This window comes from Aphelocoma coerulescens, chromosome 34, assembly GCF_041296385.1.
Source record: "Aphelocoma coerulescens isolate FSJ_1873_10779 chromosome 34, UR_Acoe_1.0, whole genome shotgun sequence".
Taxonomy (NCBI): Eukaryota; Metazoa; Chordata; class Aves; order Passeriformes; family Corvidae; genus Aphelocoma; species Aphelocoma coerulescens.
Window position 1 is genome coordinate 785,444 of NC_091045.1, and position 22,585 is coordinate 808,028.

Here is a 22,585-nt window from a genome sequence, read left to right on the forward strand (position 1 = left end):
GAGGCCCAAACCGCGTTTTTTTCGAGAGTGACGTCACCCGCACGGACCGTGACGTCACGGAGAATCGCCGCAACCCCCCCCCACCTCTCCCGGGACGCGTTCAGGGCCTCTTTCCCCCGCTTCCCCCCGGTGACGTCACGCACAGAAAAACTGAAGAGCCGGTATCACAAAACACTGGTTTATTTACCAAAAATCAAATATTTCACCCCAAAACTTGTGAATCCAACACCCCCCACTCCCCTCCCCAATGATCCGCCTCGCTTGGGGGGGAGGGGGGCGGGTCATCCCTAAAATGCGCCGCTGGGACCACACCCTAGACCTCCCTCCAGCCCCCCGGGAGGGGATTGGGGGTCCCAAGACCCCCCCCCCAGAGCCCTCCAAAACCAACCCCCACCAGGAAAGGGGGGCCAGACCCCAAAACCACCCCAACCCCTGCCTCACTCCCCGCTCTCCCACCGCCCCTCCCCTGAACCAACACCCACCCCGCCCAGCAGCGCTTTCAGGGGGTCTCCTGGGGGTCTCGCCCCCCACAAAACCCCATCAGGGCCCCCCCGGCGGGGGCAGCTTGCCCGTGATCTTGTTGGTGCCCTCGAGCAGCGCATTGTGGATGTCCTTGGCGCCTGCTATCTGCGCCTTGATCAGGGGCAGGTACTGGGTGTAGGGCAGGGTCTCGCCCCCGGGACCCCCCTCGCCCTTGGGGGCCGCGGGCACCAGCGCCGGGGCGTGCTTGGCGCTGTCGAAGCTCTGCGAGAGGCACTCGTGGGCCAGGCGCTGCGGGGGACGGCGGGGGTCACTTGGGGGGTATTTGAGGGGATTTTGAAGGGATTTGGGAGGGTTCTCGGGGGATTTGGGGGTGTCTGGGAGGGCTGAGAGGGCATTTGGGGTGAATTTGGAGGGGTTTAGGAATTGTTTTGAGGGTCCCTCACCAGGCACAGCTCCAGCTGGTCACACAGGGCGTAGAACTCCTCCAGGCTCTTGTCAAAGCGCTGCAGGGCCCCATCTGCGCTCTTCCTGCGGGGAACTGGTGAGACTGGGAGGGACTGGGGGCACTGGGAGGGACTGGGGGGCACGGGGACGGTCACTCACTGCCCATTGTCGATGCTGGAGTTCTGCACCAGGTTCTGAGCTGCCACCTTCATCAGGGTCTGTGAGACAAAGGGGCCAGGGGGACACGGAGGGGGGGGTAACCACAGCCCCCGCAGTGCCCCCCAGCAGTGGGAAATGAGCGGGACAAGGGGGTGGGGACGCCCTGAGACCCCGGCCCAGGGACCCCCAAAATTCCGGCGGAACCCCCCTAGCAGAGACACGCCCCCTTCGGCAGGCCACGCCCATTTCGGCGGCAAACACGCCCACTTAACGAGACCACGGCCCCTCCCGCGCTAACCCCCGCCCCTTCCCGGCGGCAAACCGCGCCCGCTCCCGAGCCCGGCCCACCTGCAGGCTCTCCTTCAGCTGCGGCAGCAGCAGCCGGAAGCGCTGCACGGGATCAAAATCCTGCGCCTGCGCCGCCGCCGCCTGCGCGGGCAGCGCGGGGCCCTGCGCGGCCCCCGAGGGCGGCCCCGGCCCCGCTCCGGGCCCCGCCGCCGGCCCCGGCCCCGCGGGCGCTGAAGGAGGCCCCGGGCCCGGCCCAGCCGGAGGCGGCGGCGGCGGCGCCGCCATGTTGTTCGCGACTTCCGGCGCGCAGAGGAAGTGACGCTCTCGGGAGGCGCCGCGCAGAACGGGAAGTAGCCGCCCGCCATGGCGCCCACCATCCAGACGCAGGCGCAGCGCGACGAGCCGGGCCACCGGTAATGGCCGTGACGTCACTGCAGTGGCGTCACAACGCGTCACGGAGAGCGGGGGGGGCCGCCCGCGAGGGTGGGGTGGGGGGGATTCCGCCGTTACGTCACCCCCGCGGCGGGAGGCGGTGGGGTGCAAATAACGGGGTCCCCCGTGACGTCACGGAAGTGTTCGGGGGGTCCCCGGTGACGTCATGACGCGCCCCCCCTCTCCGCAGGCCCAGCTCGCACCGGACCCTCCCCGAGAGGTGAGTAGGGGGGGAGAGGCTTTTAAGGGCTCCCCGCCCCGTTTTGGGGGTAATTGCGGGGTTTTTGGGACCCCCGCGGTTTGGGGGACCCCTGACACCCCCCCCCCCCCCCCCTCCTTTGCCTCAGGTCCGGGGTCGTTTGCCGGGTCAAGTTCTGCAACAGCCTCCCGGACATCCCCTTCGACCCCAAGTTCATCACGTACCCCTTCGACCAGAGCAGGTCTGGGGGGCCCCAAATGGGGGGTCGGGAACTGGGGGGGAGGTCCTGAGGGGTCCCCGGTCACAGCCCCCGACCCCCGCTCTGAGCACGGGAGGGGCTGGAGGAGGGATTTGGGGTGATTTTGGTGTGGTTTGGGGCTGATTTTGGTGTGGTTTTGGGCGATAATGAGGGATTTTGGCACTGATTCGGGTGGGTTTTTGAGCTGATTTTGGGTGGGTTTTGGGGCTGATTTTGGGGGGCTTTGGCGCTGACACTGGGGCGGTTTTGGGCTGATTTTGGGTGCGTTTGGGGTGGTTCCGGCCCGCCAGGTTCGTGCAGTACAAGGCAACGTCCCTGGAGAAGCAGCACAAGCACGACCTCCTGACCGAGCCGGACCTGGGCGTCACCATTGACCTCATCAACCCCGACACGTACCGGATCGACCCTGGGGGTGCGTGCGGGGCGGGAGCCCAAAACCGCCCGGAAACACCCTGGGAATCATCCCCAAACCTCTCCAAAATCACCCCTCAAAACCGCCCCCAAATCAACCCAAGATCACCCCAAAACCACCTCAGAGCTCCCCCAGAACTGCCCCAAATTCCCCCCGAATCTTCCCTGAGTCTTCTCCAAAGTTGGGGTTGGTTCCCTGGGGAGGGCAATTTTTGGGGTTTTCTCCAAATCACCCACGAACCCTCCCAAGTCCTGTGGGGTGGCCTCAAATCTCGTGGGGCGACCCCAATTCTGGGTGTTTTTTCCCCAATTCCCCCAGTGCTGCTGGACCCTGCGGACGAGAAGCTGCTGGAGGAGGAGATCCAGGCTCCAACGAGCTCCAAGAGGTAAAACCCCAATATCACCCCCAAAACCACCCCAAACCCCGCCCGAGGGTTCCCCAACCCCACAGAGCCCCGGGGGTGCTTTGGAGTGATTTTGGGGTGTGGTTTGGGGTCATTTTGGGGGTGATTTTTGGAGGAATTCGGGGGTGATTTTGGGGCAATATTGAGGATGATTTGCTGAGTATTTTGGGGCGATTTCAGTGTGATTTTGGGAGTGTTTTGGGGGGGCATTCTGGGGTGATTTGGGGGCAGTTTTGAGGGTGATTTCGGCAGTGTTTTGGGGTGGTTTTGGGGGTGATTTTGCGGTGGTTTTGAGGGTGATTTAGGGAGTGTTTTGGGGGTGGTTTCGGGTGGGATTTGGGGTGATTGGGGGTCCCCAACCCATGTGGGGCCGGGCAGGTCACAGCAGCACGCCAAAGTGGTGCCCTGGATGCGCAAGACCGAGTACATCTCCACCGAGTTCAACCGCTACGGAGTGTCCAACGAGAAACCCGAGGTCAAGTGAGTGAGCTGGGGCTTTTCTGGGGTTTTTGGGGGGTTTCTGTGGGGTTTGGGGTCTGGGGATGGCCACGGAGAGGGGTTGGGGGTGAGCGGTTTTGGGTGGTCTTGTGGGTGGGTTTTGGGAGATTTTGGGGTAATTTCGGGGGTGGTTTTAGGGGTGATTTTGGGGTGTGGTTTTAGGGGTGATTTTGGGGTGATTTTGAGGGTGATTTGATGGCTGATTATGGGGGGTGGTTTGGGTTAATTTTGGGGGCGATTTTTGGGTGTGGTTTGGGGTGATTCTGGGGTGATTTTGGGGTGATTCTGGGGTGACTGGCAGGATCGGTGTGTCGGTGAAGCAGCAGTTCACAGAGGAGGAGATCTACAAGGACAGGGACAGTCAGATTGCAGCCATCGAGAAAACCTTCGAAGACGCCCAGAAAGCGGTTGGGGTTTGGGGTTTTTGGGGGGGATTTGGGGTTTTTGATGGGGGGTTTTGGGAGGGGAGTTTCAGGGTGTGTTTGGGGGCTGAGTTTGGGGGGAGTTTCAGGGCTGATTCTGGGAAGTTTGCAGTCATTTTGGGAATGGTTTTGGGGTTTTTTTGGGCCGTTTGTGGGCTGGGTTTGGGGTAATTTTGGGGGTCATTTGGGGAGGGTTTTGGTGTTTCTGGGGGGTCATTTTGGGGCTATTTTTGTGGGGCTGATTCTGGGCACTTCAAGGGGATCGTGGGGGGGGTCCCTGAGCCCCCTTTACCCCCCCAGATCACGCAGCACTACAGCAAACCCCGGGTGACCCCCCTGGAGGTGATGCCTGTGTTCCCCGACTTCAAGGTGAGAGGGGAGTTCAGGGACCCCCCCATCCCTTTTTCCCCTCCAAAATCCAATTTTCCCCCCCAAACTCCCCTTTTTCCCCTTCTCAAATCCCCTTTTTCCCCTCACTATTTCTCCTCTTCTGCCCCCCATTTTTTTTCCCACTCCCCCATTCTCTTTCTCCCCCAGCTTTCCCACCCCAACCCCCATTTTTTCTTTCCTTTTTCACCATTTTCCCCATTTTTCCTTCATTTCTCCCTAGATGTGGATCAACCCCTGTGCCCAAGTGATTTTTGACTCGGACCCAGCCCCCAAGGACACGTCGGGGGCGGCGGCTCTCGAAATGATGTCCCAGGCCATGATCAGGTCCTGGGGACTCCAAACCCCCCTTGGGGACCCCAAACCCCCTCTGGTGACCCCAAATCCTCCCCTGACCCCCCTGTCCCCGCAGGGGGATGATGGACGAGGAGGGGAACCAGTTTGTGGCCTATTTCCTCCCTGTGGAGGAAACGCTGCGGAAGCGGAAGCGGGACCAGGAGGAGGACGTGGATTACGCCCCCGAGGATGTGTAAGGGGGTCCCCAAAATCCTGGGGGAGTCCCTAAAAGTTGGGGAGAATCCTAAAAAAAATTGGGGTTGTTTAAAGGTCTGTTGGGGTTCTGGAATTTCATGGGAAATGAAGAATATTCAATAAATTCATGGATTTGGGGAAGAAATGGGGTTTTGGGGGGTCCTTGAGGTTGGGGGGGCATCTCTGGGGTTGGGGGTTTCCCTCTGGCCCCTGCGGGGACTTTGGGGACTGTGGGTGGGCTTTTGGGGGAGTTTGGGGTCCCAAATTTTTGTGAAGAACAAACTCAATGCCCCGAAAATTCTGTGAGGTTTTGGGGGGGGAAAGCTGGGATTTCGGGGAGTTTTTGGGGGGGGGGTCCCCCGGCCCCTCCCCAAGCCCCCTCCCTGCTACCTCCCCCAGCTATGACTACAAGATTGCCCGGGAGTACAACTGGAACGTGAAGAACAAGGCCAGCAAGGGCTACGAGGAGAATTATTTCTTCATCTTCCGCGAGGGCGACGGCGTCTACTACAACGAGCTGGAGACCAGGTGGGGCTGGGGGGCACTGGGAGACGGTCCAAGTCAGGACTAGGGGCGCTGGGAGGGATTGGGGGGGGCACCGGGAGGGACTGGGGGCACTGGGAGCTCCCCCAAGTCACTGCTGGGGGCACTGGGAGATTTTCCTGTCAGTATTGGGGGCACTGGTTGGGTGTTGGGAGGGATCTTGAGGTGTCCTTGGGGTCCTGAGGATGCCCCTGAGGGTCTGGGGAGGTTCCTGAGGGGTTTGGGAAGTTCCTTTGGGGGTCCCAGGGATGTTTGTGGGAGTGTCCCATGGGTCTGGGGGGGGGGTCCCTGGGGCTGTGGGGGCATCCTGGGGGTACCCCTGAGGGTCCAAGGGTGTCCCTGGGTGTCCCTTACCCTCCTGTCCCCCCCAGGGTCCGGCTGAGCAAGCGCCGTGCTCGCGCCGGGGTCCAGTCGGGCACCAACGCCGTGCTGGTGGTCAAGCACCGGGACATGAATGAGAAGGAGCTCGAGGCCCAGGTGGGATCTGGGGAGGGGTCCTGACCACCAGGACCCCCCGGGACCCCCCTGACTCCCCCTCCCTCCACAGGAGGCCCGGCGGGCGCAGCTGGAGAACCATGAGCCCGAGGAGGAAGAGGAGGAGGAGATGGAGGCAGAGAAGGAAACGCCGGGATCAGGTTCAGGGAGGGGCCCTAAATACCCCCACTTCCCACCTAAAATCCCCCCTCCCCAAATTCCCGTATTTCCCAACCCCCCAAATTCCCTCCCCCATTTTGGGGGGGCGGCTCAGCCCACTGAGGACCCCCCCACATCCCTCCAAGCAGACGAGGAGCGGGACAAGGGCAGCGAGAGCGACGAGGACGAAGGCTCCGGCTCGGGCTCGGAGCGCGGGGGGGGCTCCGCCCGCAGTGAGGATGAAGAGGAGGAGGAGGAGGAGGAGGAGGAGGCTGAAGGTGCCCGGGGCGGCCGCCGGGGGGGCAGCGACGCCGCTCGGGCCGCCCGGGACCAGGAGGAGATTTTCGGCAGTGACAACGATGAGGAAGAAGAGGAGGAGGAAGAGGAAGAGGAGGAGGAGGAAGAGGAGGAAGGCAGCGAGGGGGGGGGGCCAGCACCCCACAGTCCTCAACTCACCCCCAGCGAGGAGGAGGAGGAGGAAGAGGAGGAGGAGGAAAGTCCCAGCGATGGCTCCGAATCCTCCAGTGAATGAGGAGGCGGCGATCCCCCCTCCCCAACCCCAAAATCCCACCCCAATTTCCCCCTCTGCCCCTCCCAGCCCCATTTTGGGGCAAAAAAGCAGCATCTCGGGGCGTTTTTTGTGTTTAATAAGGTCAATGGTTACCAGCCATATCATAACAAAAGGATTCATAATAAAATGTATCTAAAATAACGATTTTTGTCTCTATTTCAGGGCCGCGGCGCTACAAAGGGGGGGTGGAGGGGGGGCGTGGGGAGGGGTGGACGGGGGAGGGGCTGTACCGAGGGGGGGGCCCGGTGTTGTACCTAAATTTGGGGTGGGGGTGTCCCCCGTCCCCCCCCCGCGGGGGCCAGGACAGAAATAATTAATTAATAATAATATAATAATAATAAAGAGGCATAAAAAGAAAAAAAAAAAAAAAAAAGAAAAAAAAACAATTGAAAGAAATAAAATCTGCAAATCCCCCAAATCCTGGGATTTTTAAAAACAGGGAAACGCAACCCCCCCACCGCTCCCCCCCCCCCAAAAAAAGCCCCGCCTGTAGTGTCATGGCCCCCCCCCCCACCCCCCCGCGAGGTCATCAGCCTGGGGGGGCCCCTCCCTCACCGGGGACCCCCCCAAAACCCCACGGGCACTGGGGGGTGGGTGTTCACCCCCCCCAGGTGTTTTGGGGACCCCCCCAGGGGGGTTTGGAGCAGGAAGGGGGGATTAAAGATGTGCCCCCCCGGTTTGGGGAGGGGGCGGTGGCGCCATCAGATGGTGGAGGTTTTGTCTGTCCCGTCTGTGGGAGGGGACATGGGAGGGGTCAGAGGGTCCCCAAAATCCACTGAGACCCCTCTGTGCCCCCCCCCCCCCCACTCCACATCAGGGAACCCCCAAATTCCTCCCCCCATCCCCTCCCCATCTTGTGCGCCCCCCCATCAAATTCCTGCCCTTCCCCGTTTCCCCAGCCCACCTTGTCCCCCTCAGCATCCCACATTGTCCCCGTCCCCCCCCCACGGTGTCCCTATCGCCCCCCGTTCCCCCCCCCGTGTCCCTGTCCCCCCACCGTACCCCCCAGCGCGTGCTCGGTCATGCTCAGACACAGCGACTCCAGCGTGGGGTTGATCTCCAGGTCCGTCCCGGGGGGGGGGCACTCTGGGAGGGGGGGGGAGGGCAAAAAAAGGCTCGGGGGTGGCCCCAAAATATCTCCCCCCACCCCCGAGTTTGTCCCTGGTCCCGAGGGTCGTGGTTCCCCCCTCCGCTTCATTTTGGACTCTCTCCCCGTTTTTGGGATTCCCTCCCCCCCAAGTTTTAGAGCCTCTCTCCCCATTTTTGGGTCTCCACCCTTCTGGGGTCCCCCGCCCCGTTTTTGGGGTCCCTCTCTCCCTTTCTGGGGTGCTCCCCACCCCTTCCCCCGCCCCCCCTCCAACCCCACCCCACAGAGATCAACACCCGAAGTTTCCCCCCATTTTTGGGGCTCCTTCTCTGTTTTTTGGGCTTGTCATTTTTTTCAGATGCCACCCCCCCATTTTTGGGTCCCCCTCCCCCATTTCTGGGCCCCCCCCCCCCCACCCCAGTTCCGGGCTCCCTACCCTGGGGGAAGGCGAGCAGGGCTGAGCTGTGCACGGGCAGCGAGTGCGTTCTCTGCACGGCCCCGCGGCTCCCGGGGGACGCCCCTGGGCCCCCCCCAGCCCCAAACCAAAGGCTCTGGGGGCACAACAAGGGGGTCATGGAGGGGGGCAGCACTCCCAGGGTGGGTAGAGCCCCCCCAAAAGGGTCTCCAGGGGCAGAGAGAGACTCCCGACCCCAATGAAATGGAGTGGGGACAGGTGGATGTGCCCCCCCCATAAAACTCAAAAATCTCCCCCCAAATCCTCCCCCAGATCTTCATCTCCCCCCTAAAATCCTTCCCCCAAATTCTCCCCCAAACCTCCCCAAAATACACCCCAGAATCTTCCTCCAAAACCTCCCAAAAATCCTCATCTCTCCCCCAAAACATCTCCCATAATCCTCCCCACAAAGCCTCATCTCCGCCCCCCAAATCCTCCCCCAAACCTCCCAAAAATCCTCATCTGCCCCCCAAATCCTCCCCAAACCCCCCTGATTCCCCCCCAGACCCACCTGCCGTCCCTGCGTGCCCAAGGGGGGAGCTCCGAGGGGGGGTCTGGGGGCCGGGGCCCCCCCGGGGGGTCCCAGCAGCCCCAGGCGGGCGGGCGGGGGCAGGGCCCGGGGGGGCAGCGCGAAGGGGCGGCCCCCCCCCCCGCCGCCCCCCCCCCCACAGAGCCAGCTATGGGGAGAGAGTTGGAGCCGAAGGCCCAGCTGAGGGGGAAAATGCAGGCATCAGGGGGGGCTGAGACCCCCAAAATGCCCCCAGAGGGAGCTGAGACCCCTAACTCTCCCCCCAGAATGGATCAGGCCCCCCAAAACCCCCCAGAATGGGTGAGACCCTCCCAAATTGGGGAGAAGGGGAAATTGGGGAGTGAGGGGGGGAGACCCCCTTGCAGCTCCCCCAAATTGGGGAGTGAGGATGGAGACCCCTTTGACCCCTCCCCCCAAATTGTGGTGGGAAGGGAAAAAAGGCACCTGGAGGGAAAAGTCCCCCAAATCACCCCAAATTTCAGGGGGTTGGGTGATGCCCTGAGCCCCCCCAGAGTGGGGATTGTGCAGAACACACGGGCAGGAGTCAGACCCCCCCAAAACTGGGGTGGGGGGAGCACGTTGCGGGGGGGTCCCAAGCAGCCCCTAAACTCTCCCCTGGGCAGAATTGGAGGCTGGGGATGGAAACGGGGTTTTGTGGGTTTTCAGCGGGGGTCGCAGTGCCACAGGGGAGGGCCAGCAGCACGGGGGGTGTCCAGCAGCACGGGGACTCCCCCAGGTACCTTTTGGGGGGCCGGTACCCGGGGGGGCCGTCCAGGGGCCCCTTCTTGGGGAAGGCGCGGAGCAGCTTCAGCACCTGCTGCTTCCAGGACTGGAGCCGCTTCTTCTGTGTCTCCGTGAACGCCTGGGGGGGCCCGGGGGGGTCACGAGGGGGTCTCTGGGGTCGGGGGAAGGGGGACAGAGACCCCCAGGACCCCCCCACCCCAAGAGTACCTCATGGCTCAGGCACTTCTCAAGCAGCTGGAGGTAACTGGTGATGTTCTCCTCGTCCGGCCGTGACACCAGGAGCTGGGTGCACACTGTGGGGGGGTCAGGGGGCCCAAAAAACCCCCCAAACCGCCCCAAATCCCACCCCAAAACCCTGGGACACCCTGGGAGCTGGGTCCACACTGTGGGTGGGGATGACACATGACACCCCCAAAACAACCCCAGGACTCCCCCCCAAGAACCCTGAACCCGTTCTGGAACTCTGGAACCTTCCCCCCAAAAAACCCTGGGACCCTTCCTCAAATGCCCCGGGACCCCTCCCCAAATCTTGAACCCTCCCAAATCTGGGGCCCCCCCCCCAAAAACGCCAGGGCCTCTCCCCAAACCCCAAACCCTCCCAAACCTGGGGACGCCCACTCCAAATCCACCCCTGAGGGAGGGGGGTCAGGGGGCTCCCAGGATCCCCCCGCGCCTCCCCCCCCCACTCACCCTTGCCCATGACACGCGTGAACTGCCCCGGGATGTCCCCGTCGGGGACAGGCGCCGCAGGGGCCTCGGCGTCGGGGCCAGGGGGGGCCGGGGGGGGCGCGAAGGCGTCGGGGGGGGCCCCGTCAGGGGGCCCGGGGGGAGGGGGCGCAGCCGGGGGGGGCCGGAAGGCCTTGATGGGGGTGACCAGGATCTGCTGCAGCTCCTGCAGCGCCGACCAGAGATTGCCCCCCTCGAGGATGTCCTGGGGGGACATGGCCAGGGGATGTCAGGGACAGAGACACCCGCCAGCAGGACAGCACCAGCCCTGGGGACATCAGGGACACACCCCCCCCCCCAGCAGGACAGCGGGGACACACCCCAGGGAGGTTGGGGACACTGGGAACCATCCTCCTCCAGCCCCGGGGACACTGGGAACCACCCCGAACCATCCCTGGGGACATCAGCGATCCCCTTGGGATACTGGGGACACCCCACACCAGCCCAGTCCCCTCCCAGTGCCTCCCGGTCCTACCCAGTCCCCACTAGTGCCCTCCCAATCCCTTCCCAGTCCCCTCCCAGTCCCTCCAAATCCCTCCCCACTGCCCTCCCAGTGCCCCCAGAGACCTTCTCCAGTGCCCTGAGGACGCTCTGCCGCTCCCGCAGCTTTTGGATGCTCAGAGCGATCTTGTGCCGGGCGCCCTTGGTGACGTTCTGGGGGGGACAGAGGTGTGACACATCACTGGGGGGGTCATACACCTTGCAAGGGTGTCACACCCCTCCAGGGAACATTGGGGACACCCTCCAGGAAGATTTGGATGTTGAGAATCCGTACCCAGTAGCCCTGGTGACACTGGGGACATCATGGACCCCCTCCAGATGCCCGAGGGACAACACTGGGGACCCTCCCACAGCAGCCCAGTGCCCTCCCAGTGCCCGCCCTGTGCCCACAGGATGCTCCGGCCACTCCTGCACCCCTGGGGACCCCCAGTGTCCTGTCTCACCATCCCCCGAGTGCCCCCAGTGCCCACCTGTGACTCCAGGTGGTGCTCGGTCAGCGTCATCATCTCCTCGTAGCTCATCTGCGCGAACAGCGCCGCGTACTTGTGCAGCCGCAGGCTCTTCAGCCACGAGGGGACATCTAGAGGGGCACGGGGGGCCCGTGAGGTGATAACGCCCCTCAGGAACCCCCCAAGCCCCCCCAGAGCCTCCTGCCCACCCTTCATGCCGCTGCCGTCCTCCTGGAAGGAGTTGCGCCCGCCGGGCTCCTCGGTGTGCTCGCTGCCCGACGAGGCCACGCTGCTCTGCGGGGACAGCGGCGCGTGGTCCCCGAACGGTGCCGGGGGGGGCCCCCGGGGGGCTGCAGGGGGATCCTCGGGCCCCCCTGACCCTGCCCAGTCGCCCCCTGGGCCAGGCTGGGGGCTGCCAGGCACCAGTGCCAGCGAGCGCTTCAGGGGGCTGGGGTGCAGCTGGCATGGCAGGGCTGGGGGGACAGGGGGGGACAGGGTCAGGGGGACACCAGAGACCCCACCCCAGGCTGCGGGACCCCCCCAGCCCCCTCTCCACATCCCCCAAGATGCCCCCAACCCCTTTTCCCAAACCCCCACCCCCAGTGACCTCCAGGGTTCCTCTGGCCCTCCCCTCTCTCCCACAGCCCCTTCCCCCTCATTTGAGCCTCGCCCACCCCTTCCTGTCCCCCCTCCCCGCTGCTTCTATCCCTCCCACCCTTCCCCCACTTTTTTCCCCATTCCCCCCTTTCTTTCTCCTCCTATTCCCCCCTCTTTTTCCCCAATTCCACCCCCTTCTTCCCGCTTTCTCCTCCCATTTTTCCACCCTTTTTACCCCCATTCCCCTCCTTTTTACACCCATTCCCCCCTTTTCCCCCTGTTATCCCCCGGTACCTCCCGGGGGCTGGAACGGGGGATGTCCATTCTCCCGGGGCGCTGCGGCCGTGCCCGGGGCGTGCTGCTGCTCTGCCCACGCCCCCCCTCCAGCCGTGCTGCTGCTCCCACTGCCCCCCCCAGGCTCGGGGGGCTCCGGTGGCCACTCGTGGGCCGGCGGCCGGCGCTGGGGCGGGGGCGCAGCCGGGGCCAGGCGCTCCTCCAGGTGTCCGAGCCACAGGGCCAGCGCGCTGCGGTCATCGGCCGTGGTGGCCGGGTGGATGAGGGCGTAGGACAGCAGCTGGCGCGACTCCTCCACGCAGCGGTTGCTCTCGATAGCATCGGCCAGCACCTTCTGCAGCCGCTTCATGTACTCGGCCTTGGCCGCTGCGTTGCCCGGCTGCAGCAGCGGCAGGTGGGCCAGCAGCAGGGCCACCGCAGCTTCGGCCGGCTCCTGCGGCCACTGCGAGATGGCAGCTGCGGACAGAGGGACAAACAGCGTCACACACGTGGTCAGCAGGGTCACTGCAGCCTCAGCCAGCTCCTGCGGCCACTGACAGATGGCAAATGGGACGGGGGATGCACAGGGACGGGAACTGGGGACCCCTGGGACCCCACGTGACGCCCCTGGGAAGACACAAGAACCCCCGTAACCCCCTCCACACCCCCAAAACCCCCCAGCCAATCCCCCAGAATCCCATGAGGATGTCCAGACCCACCTGTAACCCCCTTGAGGATGCCCCTCCCCGCCCCCCAGGCCCCTCACCGGCACTGTTGGCCTCGGCCTCGAGCAAGTGGATGTCGGGGCAGTCGGCCAGCGAGTGCTCGAGGCAGAGCTGCAGGAAGCGTGCCTGGGTGCGGGTGACGCGCTTGAGCAGCGCCAGCAGTGCCACCGTCTGCTCGCACTCGCTCCAGCCCCGGAACCAGCCGGCCACGATCCCCACCTGGTCCCGGAACATCATGGCTGGGATGGGGACAGCGGGGACCGGGGGGAGAGGGGAGGCGGCCCTGCCCCCCCTCACGTGGCGGGGGGGCCCCCCCGGGCCGGGCAGCGCATGGGGGGTGCGGGCGGGGGGTGCCGAGGGGCCCCCCCGGGCTGGGAGCGCGGGGGAGGGTCCGGAGGGTCCTGTGGAGAGAGGGGACGGGAGGGTCAGGGTGCGGCAGCCCCCGCAGGGACCCCCAAATGGGGACACGCCCCGTCAGGGATAGGGGACCCAACCCCGTGTGACAGGGACACCCCTGCGGGGACAGGGATCCCTAAAAGGGACGAGGGACACCCAAAAGGGACCAAGGACCCCCAAAACGGCCTCACCCCCATGAAGAACAAGGACTCTCCCTCAGGGACAGGGACCCCCTTCCACCAGGGGACAAGGAACCGCTAAAAGGGATCAGGGACCACCCCCAAGGGGCCCCCCTCAAAATGTACAAGGGCCCCTCATGGTGACAGGGACCCCCAAAAAGGACCAGGGACCCCCCCCTCAAACACAGGGATCCCCCTCAATCGCAGGGACCCCACACGCGCACGGGGACCCCTCAGTGTCCTCCCACCGGGACAGGGCTCCCCCGCCCTCCTGAGGACGCCCCGCCCTCCCTCACCCCCCCCCCCCCCCGTTCTCCTCTCAGCGCGGGGCGGGGGGAGAAGGGGGCGCAGGCCCGGCGGGGCCGGGGCCGGTTCCAGGCGCTGGGGCCGGGCCGGGGAAAGGCCACGGAAGGCCCAGGGAGCCCGGGGGAGGCCTGGAAGGCGTGGGGGGTCCCGTCCCGGGGGTGTCGGGCAGGATCCGCACGGGCCCGGGGGGTCCCGGGGGTCGCGGCCGCCCCTCACTCACCGCCGCCACCGCCGCCGCCGCCGCCGCCGCCGCGCAACGTCAGCGCGCACGACACGCACGCTGCGCCGCTGCGTCACGGCGCCGCCACCAATGGGAGGGCGGGGGGGCCCCCTGAGGCTGCGCCCACCACGCGCGGCGGCCAATGGGCGACCCCGCGCGGGCGCGCGCGCGCTGTGGGGGCGGGGCCTCGGGCGCGCGACGCCGGGCACGCCCCTGGCGCTGGCCACGCCCCCTCCGGTGAGCTGTCAATCAAGACACCACGCCCTTCCGCTGGCCACGCCCCGAGGCCGCGCGCTGCCCGCGCCGGGGGCGGGGCCTGGGGGCGGGGCCTGGGAGCCCCACGGACCCTCCCCAGTGTCCCCCAGTTCCCCCCAGTGTCCCCCAGTGTTCCCTCAGTGCCCCCCAATGTCCCCCAGTGCCCCCCCAGTGTCCCCCAGTGTTCCCTCAGTGTCCCCCCAGTGTCCCCCAGTGCGCCCCAGTGTCCCCCAGTGTCCCCCAGTGCGCCCCAGTGTCCCCCAGTGTCCCCCCAGTGTTCCCCCAGTGCGCCCCAGTGCCCCTCAGTGCCCCCCAGTGTCCCCCAGTGTTCCCCCAGTGCCCCCCCAGTGCGTCACAACATCCCCCAGTGCGTCCCGGTATCCCCCAATGTCTCCAGTGTCCCTCCACTGTCTCCCAGTGTCCCCAGCGCTCCTCCGGCGCGTCCCAGTGTCTCCAGTGTTCTTTCTGTCCATCTGTCCGTCCTTATGTGCGTGCATCTGTCCGTGTGTCCGTGTGTCCGTGTCTGTGTGTCCGTGTGTCCGCCTGTCCGTGTGTCTGTGTGTCCGTGTGTCCATCTGTCCGTGTGTCCATGTGTCCACCTGTCTGAGTGTCCGTCTGTCCATGGGAAGGGCCTGGGGGGTGACAGGGAGGGTCTGGAGGGACAGGAAAAAGGGCCTGGGGGAGAACTGGGGGGCACGGGGAGAAGTCCCATGGACTGGTGGGGTCTGAAGGGGCCGCGTGTCCATGGGTCCGTCCGTGCGTGCGTCCATGGGTCTGTCCCTATGTCCATCCGTGTGTCCCTGGCTCTGTCCATGTGTCCATCCCTGTGCCCGTGCGTCCCTGGCTCTGTCCGTGTGTCCGTGGGTCCATCCATGCGTCCGTCCGTGTCTCCGTGTGTCCGTCCGTGGGTCCGTCCATGTGTCCATCTTTGTGTCCGTGGGTCCTTCCGTGGGTCTGTCCGCGTGTCCCTGGGTACATCCCTATGTTCGTGTGTCCATCGCTGTGTCCATTCCTCTGTCCGTGTCCCCGTGTCCATCTCTCCGTCCCGCGGCCCCGCCCCGCCGGCCCCGCCCCGGCCCCGCCCGGCCCCGCCCCGCCGGTTCTGCGGCTCCGAGCGGCGGCCGCGGCCTCTCCGGGGCCTCTCCGGGGCGGCGGCTCCGGGGCTGCTCCGGGACCCTCCGCACCCCCGGCACCCCCGGCACCGCCAGCCCGGCAGCGGCTCCCGGGATCCATCCCCGGATCCATCCCCGGATCCATCCCCGCGCATCCCGGTTCCCATCCCCGTTCCCATCCCCGCATCCCGGATCCATCCCCGCATCCCAGATCCATCCCCGCCTCCCGCTCCCTCCATCCCGGTTCCCATCCCGGTTCGCATCCAGGTGTCCCCCCGCCCCATCCCGGTCCCCTCTTCCCCCCCCCCCCCAATCCCATCCCGGTATCCCGGTGATTCCCGACATCCCTCCCCCTCGCTCCTCCCCATCCCCGGTGCCGCCGGGCCCGGTGCCCCCCCCCGCCCCAATTCCCGGTTTACCCCCCCCATTCCAGGTTCCTCCCCCCATTCCCGGTGTCCACCTCGATGCCCCCCCGGTAGGGCGAGGCCCGGCCCCCCCCCCCCCCCCCCGAGCAGCGATGGGAGCGTCCGTGGGCTGAGCCCCCCCAGGTATGGCCGGATAGGGTGGGGGAGCTGGGATGGGCTGGGATGTACTGGGCTGTACTGGGATGTACTGGGTCTGCATTGGCCTGTACTGGGCCGTACTGGGCTGTGCTGGGCCACATTGGGCTCTTGGGCTGTGCTGGGCTTTACTGGGCCATGCTGGGATGTGCTGGGTTATACTGGGCTTTACTGGGCCATGCTGGGATGTGCTGGGTTATACTGGGCTGTACTGGGCCATGCTGGGATATGCTGGGTTATACTGGGCTGTACTGGGCCATGCTGGGATGTACTGGGTTATACTGGGCTTTACTGGGCCATGCTGGGATGTACTGGGTTATAGTGGGCTGTGCTGGGCCATGCTGGGATGTGCTGGGTTATAGTGGGCTGTGCTGGGCCATGCTGGGATGTGCTGGGTTACACTGGGATGTGCTGGGCCATGCTGGGATGTGCTGGGCCATGCTGGGATGTACTGGGTTACACTGGGATGTGCTGGGCCACGCTGGGATGTACTGGGCCACGCTGGGATGTACTGGGTTACACTGGGATGTGCTGGGCCATGCTGGTGTGTGCTGGGCCACGCTGGGATGTACTGGGCCATGGTGAGCCATGCTGGGATGTACTGGGCTGTACTGGGCTGTGCTGGGCTGTGCTGGGATGTACTGGGCCATGATGGAATATGCTGATCTTTACTGGGTGGTGCTGTACCATACTGGTCTGGACTGGGTCTATACTGGGCTGTGCTTTCCCATACTGGTCCATGCCGGCATGCAGTGGGCCATACCAGGGCTTACTGGGTTGTGCTGGATCATTCTGGTCTATATTGGGCTGTATTGGTTTATAATGGGCTGTGCTGGTCCATATTACAGGCCTGTACCGGTTTGTACTGGTCCTTGCTGGGCTGTGCAGCCTGGATTGTCTCTGTACTGGCTCCTACTGGGCCATACTGGGCTGTGCTGGGCCACTTTAGCTTGGAATGGACACCATGGGGTGTGCGCAGGGGATACTGGGCTGAAGTGGGCTGGGCTGGACTGGACTGGGCTGGACTGGGCTGGATTTGGCTCTACTGGGATGTGTGGAGCAGTGCGGGGCTGTACTGGACCGTACTGGGCTGTGTGCTGCCGGACTGGTCTGGACTGGTCCATACTGGTGAATGTGAATCTGTACTGGTCTGTACTGGTTTATACTGGTGAATATGGCTCTATAGTGGTCTGTACTGATGGACATGCAACCTGTACTGGTCTATAGTGGTCCGTACTGGTCTGTACTGGTCCATACTGGTCCGTATTGGCCTGTCCCCTGTCCTCACAGGCCCCGCGGCGACGCCCGGACGGGACCAACATGGAGCCCTGAGAGGAGGTAATGGGATCACTGGGACAACTGGGAGCTCACTGGGAGCTCACCGGGATCACTGGGACAACTGGGATCACTGGGGTCACTGGGACCTCACTGGGGTCATTGGGATCACTGGGATCTCACTGGGGTCACTGGGAGCTCACTGGGAGCTCACTGGGATCACTGGGATCTCACTGGGATCTCACTGGGATCTCACTGGGGTCACTGGGATCTCCTGGGATCTCACGGCGTGTTGTGGGATCTCATGGGACAAACAGGATCCGATGGGATCTCTGGGATCTCCTGGCATCCCGCGGGGGTACGCAGGATCTCGCAGTGGTCAGTGGGATCCCGGGTGACGGGATGGGATCCAGGGAGATCTGGTGGGGTCTGACAGCATCCGATGGGATACGGCAGCTTCTGTTGGGATCCCATGGGGCCTGGTGCTGGGATCTGCCGGGATCTTTTTGGATCTGTCGGGCTCCACCACCCCCCTTGTCCCCCTGCAGGCGCGGCCGTGGGGATGGCGAAGCTGCTGGTGCCGCTGGTGGTGCTGGGGGCCGTGTCCGGCGCGGGGGTCCCGGTGTCGCCGCCATCGCCGCGGTGTCCCCCGCGTTGCCTGTGCCCCGCGGCCGCGCCCAGCCCGACTCTGCTGTGCGCCCGCACGGGGCTGCTGGCGGTGCCGCCCAGCCTGGACCGAGGCGCCGTGGAGCTGCGCCTGGCCGACAACTTCATCGGCGCCGTGGGCCGCTCCGACTTCGCCAACATGAGCAGCCTGGTGCACCTGACGTTGTCACGGAACGGGCTCCGCCGCCTCGCCCCCGGCGCCTTCGCCGACCTGCGCGCGCTGCGGGCGCTGCACCTGGACGGGAACCGGCTGCCGGCGCTGAGCGGGCCGCAGCTGCGCGGGCTGGCCAGCCTGCGCCACCTCATCCTGGCCAACAACCAGCTGGCCACCATCGATGCTGCCGCCTTCGCCGCCTTCGCCGCCACCGTGGAGGACCTAGACCTGTCGCACAACAACCTCCCAGCGCTGCCCTGGGACGCTGTGGCCGCCATGGGCAGCCTGGCCACGCTGACGCTGGACCACAACCTGCTGGAGCGGGTGCCGGCCGGCGCCGTGGCGCGGCTGCCGCGCCTGGCCAGGCTGGACCTCACGGCCAACCGGCTGCGGGCGCTGCCGCCGGTGCCGGGGCCGCCGGGGCCGGCGCTGGCAGCCGGGGGGAACCCTCTGCACTGCAACTGCGAATTGCTGTGGCTGCGCCGCGTGGCCCAGCCGGGCCGCCTGGAGACCTGCGCGACACCGGCGCCGCTGGCCGGGCGGCTGCTGGGCGCCGTGCCCGAGGAGGAGCTGACCTGCCGGGCCCCCGCTGTCACCGCAGCGGCTGCGCACCCGCCCGCGGTCACCGAGGGGCAGCCGCTGCGCCTGGGCTGCGCCGCCGTCGGGGACCCGCCGCCCGCGCTGCACTGGCTGGGCCCCGACGGGCGTGTGGTGCAGAACGGCTCCCGGCGCTTGGTGGGCGCCGACGGCTCCCTGGAGCTCCGCGTGGCCACGCTGAGGGACCACGGCGGCTTCACCTGCGTGGCCGCCAACGCCGCTGGCGAGGCAGCCGCGCGTGTCGACGTTGTGGTGGTGCCGCTGCCGGTGCCGCGGGGACGGGATGGGGATGGTGATGCCGCGGCCGCCGAGGCAGGGCCCGGCCCCTCGGATATGGCCCAGGCGGGCGGCAATGACACCTGGGGGGGGCCTGGGGAGCGGCGGGTGGTGGCAGCGGAGGTGACGGGGTCCTCGGCGCGCATCCGGTGGCTGCCACAGCGCCACGTGCCCGGCGTGCGCATGGTGCAGATCCAGTACAACAGCTCAGCCGACGACGCCCTCGTTTACAGGTGGGGGCCGGGGGTATGTCCCCGGGGAGGCTGGGGGGGCTTGGGGCGGGCCTTGGAAGGGTCTGTGGGAGGTTCCGGTGGGGCTTGGGAGGTTCTGTGGGGCTCCAGGGTGGTCTGGGGGGGCTCTGGGGGGGGGTCCTGGGGGCTCCGGGGGGAGCTCAAGTGGGTTTGGGGCAGTGCTGGGGGGGCTCGGGGGGTCTTGGGAAGGCTCTGTGGGTCTTGGAGGCTTCTGGGGAAGGTGTTCGGGTGTGTATTGGGGGGTCCTGGGGTGCCTCTGAGGGGATGTGGGGGATATCAAGGGAATTCTGGACATCAGGGGGGTCCCTGGGGAGGGCCTAGGGGCACTCGGGGGTTGCTGGGGGTCTCTGGGGAATCTTTGAGGTGTTTGGGGGAGGGATTGAGGAAATCCTTGGGGGATCCTGGGGGGTCTCTGGTGTCTTTGAAATGTCCTGGGCGGGATTTCGGCTTCCTGCGGGGGGGTGAAAGGGGAGTGCCGGGGTCTCGCCCCCCCCCGACTCCCCCTCGCCCCCTCCCCAGGTTGTTGCCCCCCTCCAGCCGCACCTTCGTGCTGCGGGACTTGGCCCCCGGGCGCCTGTACGAGCTCTGCGTGTCCGCGCTGCGCGTGGTCGGGGACCCCCCCGCCGCCCCCCGCTCGCTCGGCTGCGTCTCCTTCGCCACGGCCGCCGCCCCCCCGGGCTGCGCCGCGCCCCCCCGGCCCCACTTCTTGGGGGGCACCGTCATCATCGTCATCGGCGCCGCCATCGCCGCCTCCGTGCTCGTCTTTATCCTCATCCTTACGGCGCGCTGGAAGGCGGCGGGGGCGCGGCGCCCCCCGCCCGCGCTCACCAGCGTCTGCTCGCAGACCAACGGCGGTCCCCGGCCCGCCGAGACCCCCGAGCTGCCCCCGCTGCCTCCGCTGCCCCCGCCCGCGGGCGGGGGTCCCGCGGCGGGGGGGGCGCGGGGGTTGTTCCCCAGCCACAGCTACCCCCGGCGGGCGCGGCCCCGGCGCCACGGGTCCCTCCCGCGGCTGGACGCGCCCGAGGGGAGCCCCCTGGGGCCTCCCCTGCGCCCCTCGTTCGGCAGCACCCACTGGATGCTGGAGAGCACGGTGTGAACGGGGAGACGATGGGAATACCCCCCCCCCCCCCCAGACCCTCTCTTGGGACCCTTCTTCGGCAGCACTCGCTGGGACCCCCCCGGGACCCCCCTTCGGCGGCTCCCCCGGGTGGTTCCGGGCGACCAAACGCAGCCCAGGCGGCTCTTGTGGGGGGGCGTCCTGGGAGCGCCCAAGTTCGCCCGGGTGCTCCCCCGGCCCCATTCGGGATCTCCCGTGGGTGCCACCAGGTGCCATTGGGACCCCCCCAGGTGTCCCCTCCCCCACCCCCCCCTCCCTGGGGGTACCTGTATGCAAATCTTTCCCCCCGAAAAATCCGCGTGGGGACCCCCGACATGTGCGGGCACCGCGACAGGGGCCGCCCCCGCAACAGGGACTCACGCGCGTGGCGTGTCCGGAAACATGTGGCCTCCCCGCCCCCAAAAGCAGGACACTCGCCCGGGACTCGCGTGTGCCCCCACCCCCCACGCGTGTTCCCCCGCCCCGAGATGCGCACTTGGGACTTGTGTGTGCGCCCCAACATTTGTGTGGCCCCCCCCATCCCACCCCACGCGCGTGCCCGGCCCGCTCCCCCCGCGGTGCCTTCGGCCGGGCCGGGGGGGCCCCGCGCACGCCCCCGACATCTCTGCACAGATGACACGAGACCCGCAGCCCCCCCCCCCCCAAAAAAAAAACCCCCCGTGGGGAGGGGGGGAAAAAGGGGGGGCCCCCCCGGATGCCTGGGGACCCTCCCGTGTGTCCCCCCCTGTGGCCTCTGCTCCCCGCCCCAACTCGACGCGGGGGTTCCTATCTGGCTGGTCTGGATAACCCTGGGGGGGCCGCCCCAGCCCCCCCATTTCCCTCCCAGTCCCATTTTCTCCCCCCCCAAATGCCTCAGTTCCTCCCCATCTCCCCCCTCCCCAAAACGCCGCCCCTCCCACCACCAGCCGCCCCCCTCGGGCCCCCCCGCAGTGTTTAACACGAGTTTTTACATTAAAAACCTGTGGCCCCCCCCGGGGCAGAAATGCGAATGTGAATGGGGGAGGTCCCACTCGGTTTGGGGCTGGGCTCAGACTGGGGGTTCCCTCTGTCATTTGGGGGGGGTTTCGTTCCCTGGGGGGGGGGCCCAGCCCCATAGGAGCCTCCCTGAGCTTCCCCCACCCCGCAATATGGGCGGGTCTGGGCTATGCTAATGAGGCGCCAATCCCCGCCCCCCGTGGTTGCTATGGGGACCGTCGCAGGGAGCTCAGCACGGCCAGGATGGGATCATGTATATGCAAATAGGGGGCGGAGCTAACCAACAAAAGCCCTGGCTAATTATGCCCTCATTTGCATACAGAGCACCTGGGCCCCAGCCCGGCCTTGGTTCCTCCCCAAGGCCTTGGCGACGGCGGGAGGGACCGGGGGAGTCACCTGGGTCCCTTCCCAGGTGGGGAGGGGGACAGAACACCTGGAGCCCTCTCTGGGGTGGGCGGTCCCCAACACCTGGGTCCCTCCTGTGGGGGCTGCAGACTTCGGGGAACCCCCAACCCTGGTGTCCGCCCTTGGGGGGGGTGCAGATTTGGGGGATCCCAGCGCCTCCCTTGCAGAGGGCGGTCTGGGGGGAGGTTCCTACACACCTGTGTCCCTTCCCATGGCAGGGGGGTCTGAAGACCTTGGGACCCCCCCACCACCTGTGTCCCTTCCTGCACACCTGGGTCCCCTCCCAGGAGGGCCTGGACCCCCGGCCTTGGGCCCGGCTATAACTGGACCGCGGAGGCTTTGCCCGGGAAGTGACTGTGGCGAGAGCAATGGTGTCGGTGCTGCTGGTGACATTAGTGGCCACAGTGGCCATGCTGGGCTGGGGGGGGGAGGCCCAGTGCCCCACGGCTGCGGACCTGAAGCCAGTCAATGGCAGCCGGGTGTGCGCCCTGCTGTATGCCGACAACAGCCCCTACTATGACCAGTGCTGCGCTGGGGAGGTGCTGGTGGTGCCGCCAGGCAGCGACATGCCCTACATGCCCACTGGGTGGTCCGCCCGCGCCTCCTCCCTCGTGGTGGGCACCAAGTGCGAGCTGACTGTGTGGTCCCGGAAGGCCAAGAAGGGCAAGTCACGGCGCTTCACTGCCGGCGCGGTGCCGCGGCTGCAGGAGGTGCGCCGGGGGCTCTTTGGAGACTGGAACGACGCCATCCGAGGGTGTTACTGCACCTGCAAGTGAGCAGTGGCGCGGGGCAGGGCGGGGCGGCAGCGCCAGGGAGCGGGGCTTGAGGCCGGGCAATGGGAGTGGCCATGAGGTAGCGTGCGTCAACGTGGGTCAGCGTTGGTCAATGCGGGTCACCGTGAGCCAGTGCGGGTCAAGATGTGCCAGCATGGGTCACTGCGAGTCAAGGTGGGCCAAGACTCATCAGCGTGGGTCAACCTGAGTCAATGTGGGCCAAACCATGGCCAAGTTGGCCAAGAGATGCCAATGTGAGCCAAGATGAGCCGACACGAGCCAACATGAGTCAACACCGGCCAAGATCCACCATCAGGGG

At 66.3% G+C, this 22,585-nt stretch overlaps 5 protein-coding genes across 6 annotated transcripts; 3 read left to right on the plus strand and 2 right to left on the minus strand.

The window, feature by feature from the left end:
* Positions 1–164: 164 nt before the first annotated feature.
* On the minus strand, positions 165–1,659 carry MED29 (mediator complex subunit 29). The gene is made up of 4 exons (XM_068998302.1): positions 1,435–1,659; positions 1,087–1,145; positions 927–1,011; positions 165–771 (listed from the first exon to the last, which is right to left on the minus strand). Exons 1-4 carry the CDS (start codon positions 1,657–1,659, stop codon positions 541–543), a joined length of 600 nt encoding a protein of 199 aa, XP_068854403.1. The 3' UTR covers positions 165–540.
* A 39-nt stretch (positions 1,660–1,698) lies between these two features.
* On the plus strand, positions 1,699–6,805 carry PAF1 (PAF1 homolog, Paf1/RNA polymerase II complex component). The gene is made up of 14 exons (XM_068998301.1): positions 1,699–1,787; positions 1,997–2,026; positions 2,154–2,246; positions 2,555–2,676; positions 2,995–3,061; positions 3,458–3,559; positions 3,879–3,984; positions 4,300–4,368; positions 4,610–4,713; positions 4,799–4,915; positions 5,317–5,445; positions 5,832–5,937; positions 6,008–6,095; positions 6,243–6,805. The coding sequence occupies exons 1-14, from the start codon at positions 1,738–1,740 to the stop codon at positions 6,623–6,625; spliced, it is 1,566 nt and encodes a 521-aa protein (XP_068854402.1). The 5' UTR covers positions 1,699–1,737; the 3' UTR covers positions 6,626–6,805.
* A 384-nt stretch (positions 6,806–7,189) lies between these two features.
* On the minus strand, positions 7,190–13,876 carry SAMD4B (sterile alpha motif domain containing 4B). The gene is given in 14 exon segments (XM_068998300.1): positions 7,190–7,394; positions 7,667–7,750; positions 8,188–8,302; positions 8,717–8,856; positions 8,859–8,914; positions 9,475–9,596; positions 9,686–9,771; positions 10,169–10,409; positions 10,772–10,858; positions 11,176–11,285; positions 11,364–11,627; positions 12,046–12,501; positions 12,791–13,150; positions 13,851–13,876. Coding segments are annotated over 13 exon segments (1,986 nt in total). The 5' UTR covers positions 12,987–13,150; positions 13,851–13,876; the 3' UTR covers positions 7,190–7,365.
* Positions 13,877–15,729: 1,853 nt separating this feature from the next.
* On the plus strand, positions 15,730–20,092 carry LRFN1 (leucine rich repeat and fibronectin type III domain containing 1). Of its 2 annotated transcripts, XM_068998317.1 has the most exons (4): positions 15,730–15,765; positions 17,068–17,115; positions 17,601–18,978; positions 19,516–20,092. In XM_068998317.1, exons 3-4 carry the CDS (start codon positions 17,615–17,617, stop codon positions 20,090–20,092), a joined length of 1,941 nt encoding a protein of 646 aa, XP_068854418.1. In that variant the 5' UTR covers positions 15,730–15,765; positions 17,068–17,115; positions 17,601–17,614. The 2 variants fall into 2 exon arrangements, with proteins under 2 accessions (XP_068854418.1, XP_068854417.1); XM_068998316.1 differs by lacking the exons at positions 15,730–15,765; positions 17,068–17,115 and having other exon boundaries at positions 17,302–18,978.
* A 1,769-nt stretch (positions 20,093–21,861) lies between these two features.
* Positions 21,862–22,269, plus strand: SYCN (syncollin). Its single transcript, XM_068998375.1, has one exon. The coding sequence runs from the start codon at positions 21,862–21,864 to the stop codon at positions 22,267–22,269; it is 408 nt and encodes a 135-aa protein (XP_068854476.1).
* The last annotated feature ends 316 nt before the right edge of the window (positions 22,270–22,585 follow it).

Excerpts from the sequence above, each read along its gene's own strand:
- MED29 (XM_068998302.1), bottom strand. The coding sequence starts at position 1,659 with ATGGCGGCGCCGCCGCCGCCGCCTCCGGCTGGGCCGGGCCCGGGGCCT. Across the intron at positions 1,012-1,086 it reads TCCAGCATCGACAATGGGCA|GAAGAGCGCAGATGGGGCCC; the intron begins GTGAGTGACCGT and ends AGTTCCCCGCAG. Across the intron at positions 772-926 it reads ACCAGCTGGAGCTGTGCCTG|CGCCTGGCCCACGAGTGCCT; the intron begins GTGAGGGACCCT and ends CGTCCCCCGCAG.
- PAF1 (XM_068998301.1), top strand. The coding sequence starts at position 1,738 with ATGGCGCCCACCATCCAGACGCAGGCGCAGCGCGACGAGCCGGGCCAC. Across the intron at positions 2,247-2,554 it reads TACCCCTTCGACCAGAGCAG|GTTCGTGCAGTACAAGGCAA; the intron begins GTCTGGGGGGCC and ends CCGGCCCGCCAG. Across the intron at positions 4,714-4,798 it reads ATGTCCCAGGCCATGATCAG|GGGGATGATGGACGAGGAGG; the intron begins GTCCTGGGGACT and ends CTGTCCCCGCAG.
- LRFN1 (XM_068998316.1), top strand. The coding sequence starts at position 17,495 with ATGGGATACGGCAGCTTCTGTTGGGATCCCATGGGGCCTGGTGCTGGG. Across the intron at positions 18,979-19,515 it reads GACGACGCCCTCGTTTACAG|GTTGTTGCCCCCCTCCAGCC; the intron begins GTGGGGGCCGGG and ends CCCCCTCCCCAG.
- SYCN (XM_068998375.1), top strand. The coding sequence starts at position 21,862 with ATGGTGTCGGTGCTGCTGGTGACATTAGTGGCCACAGTGGCCATGCTG.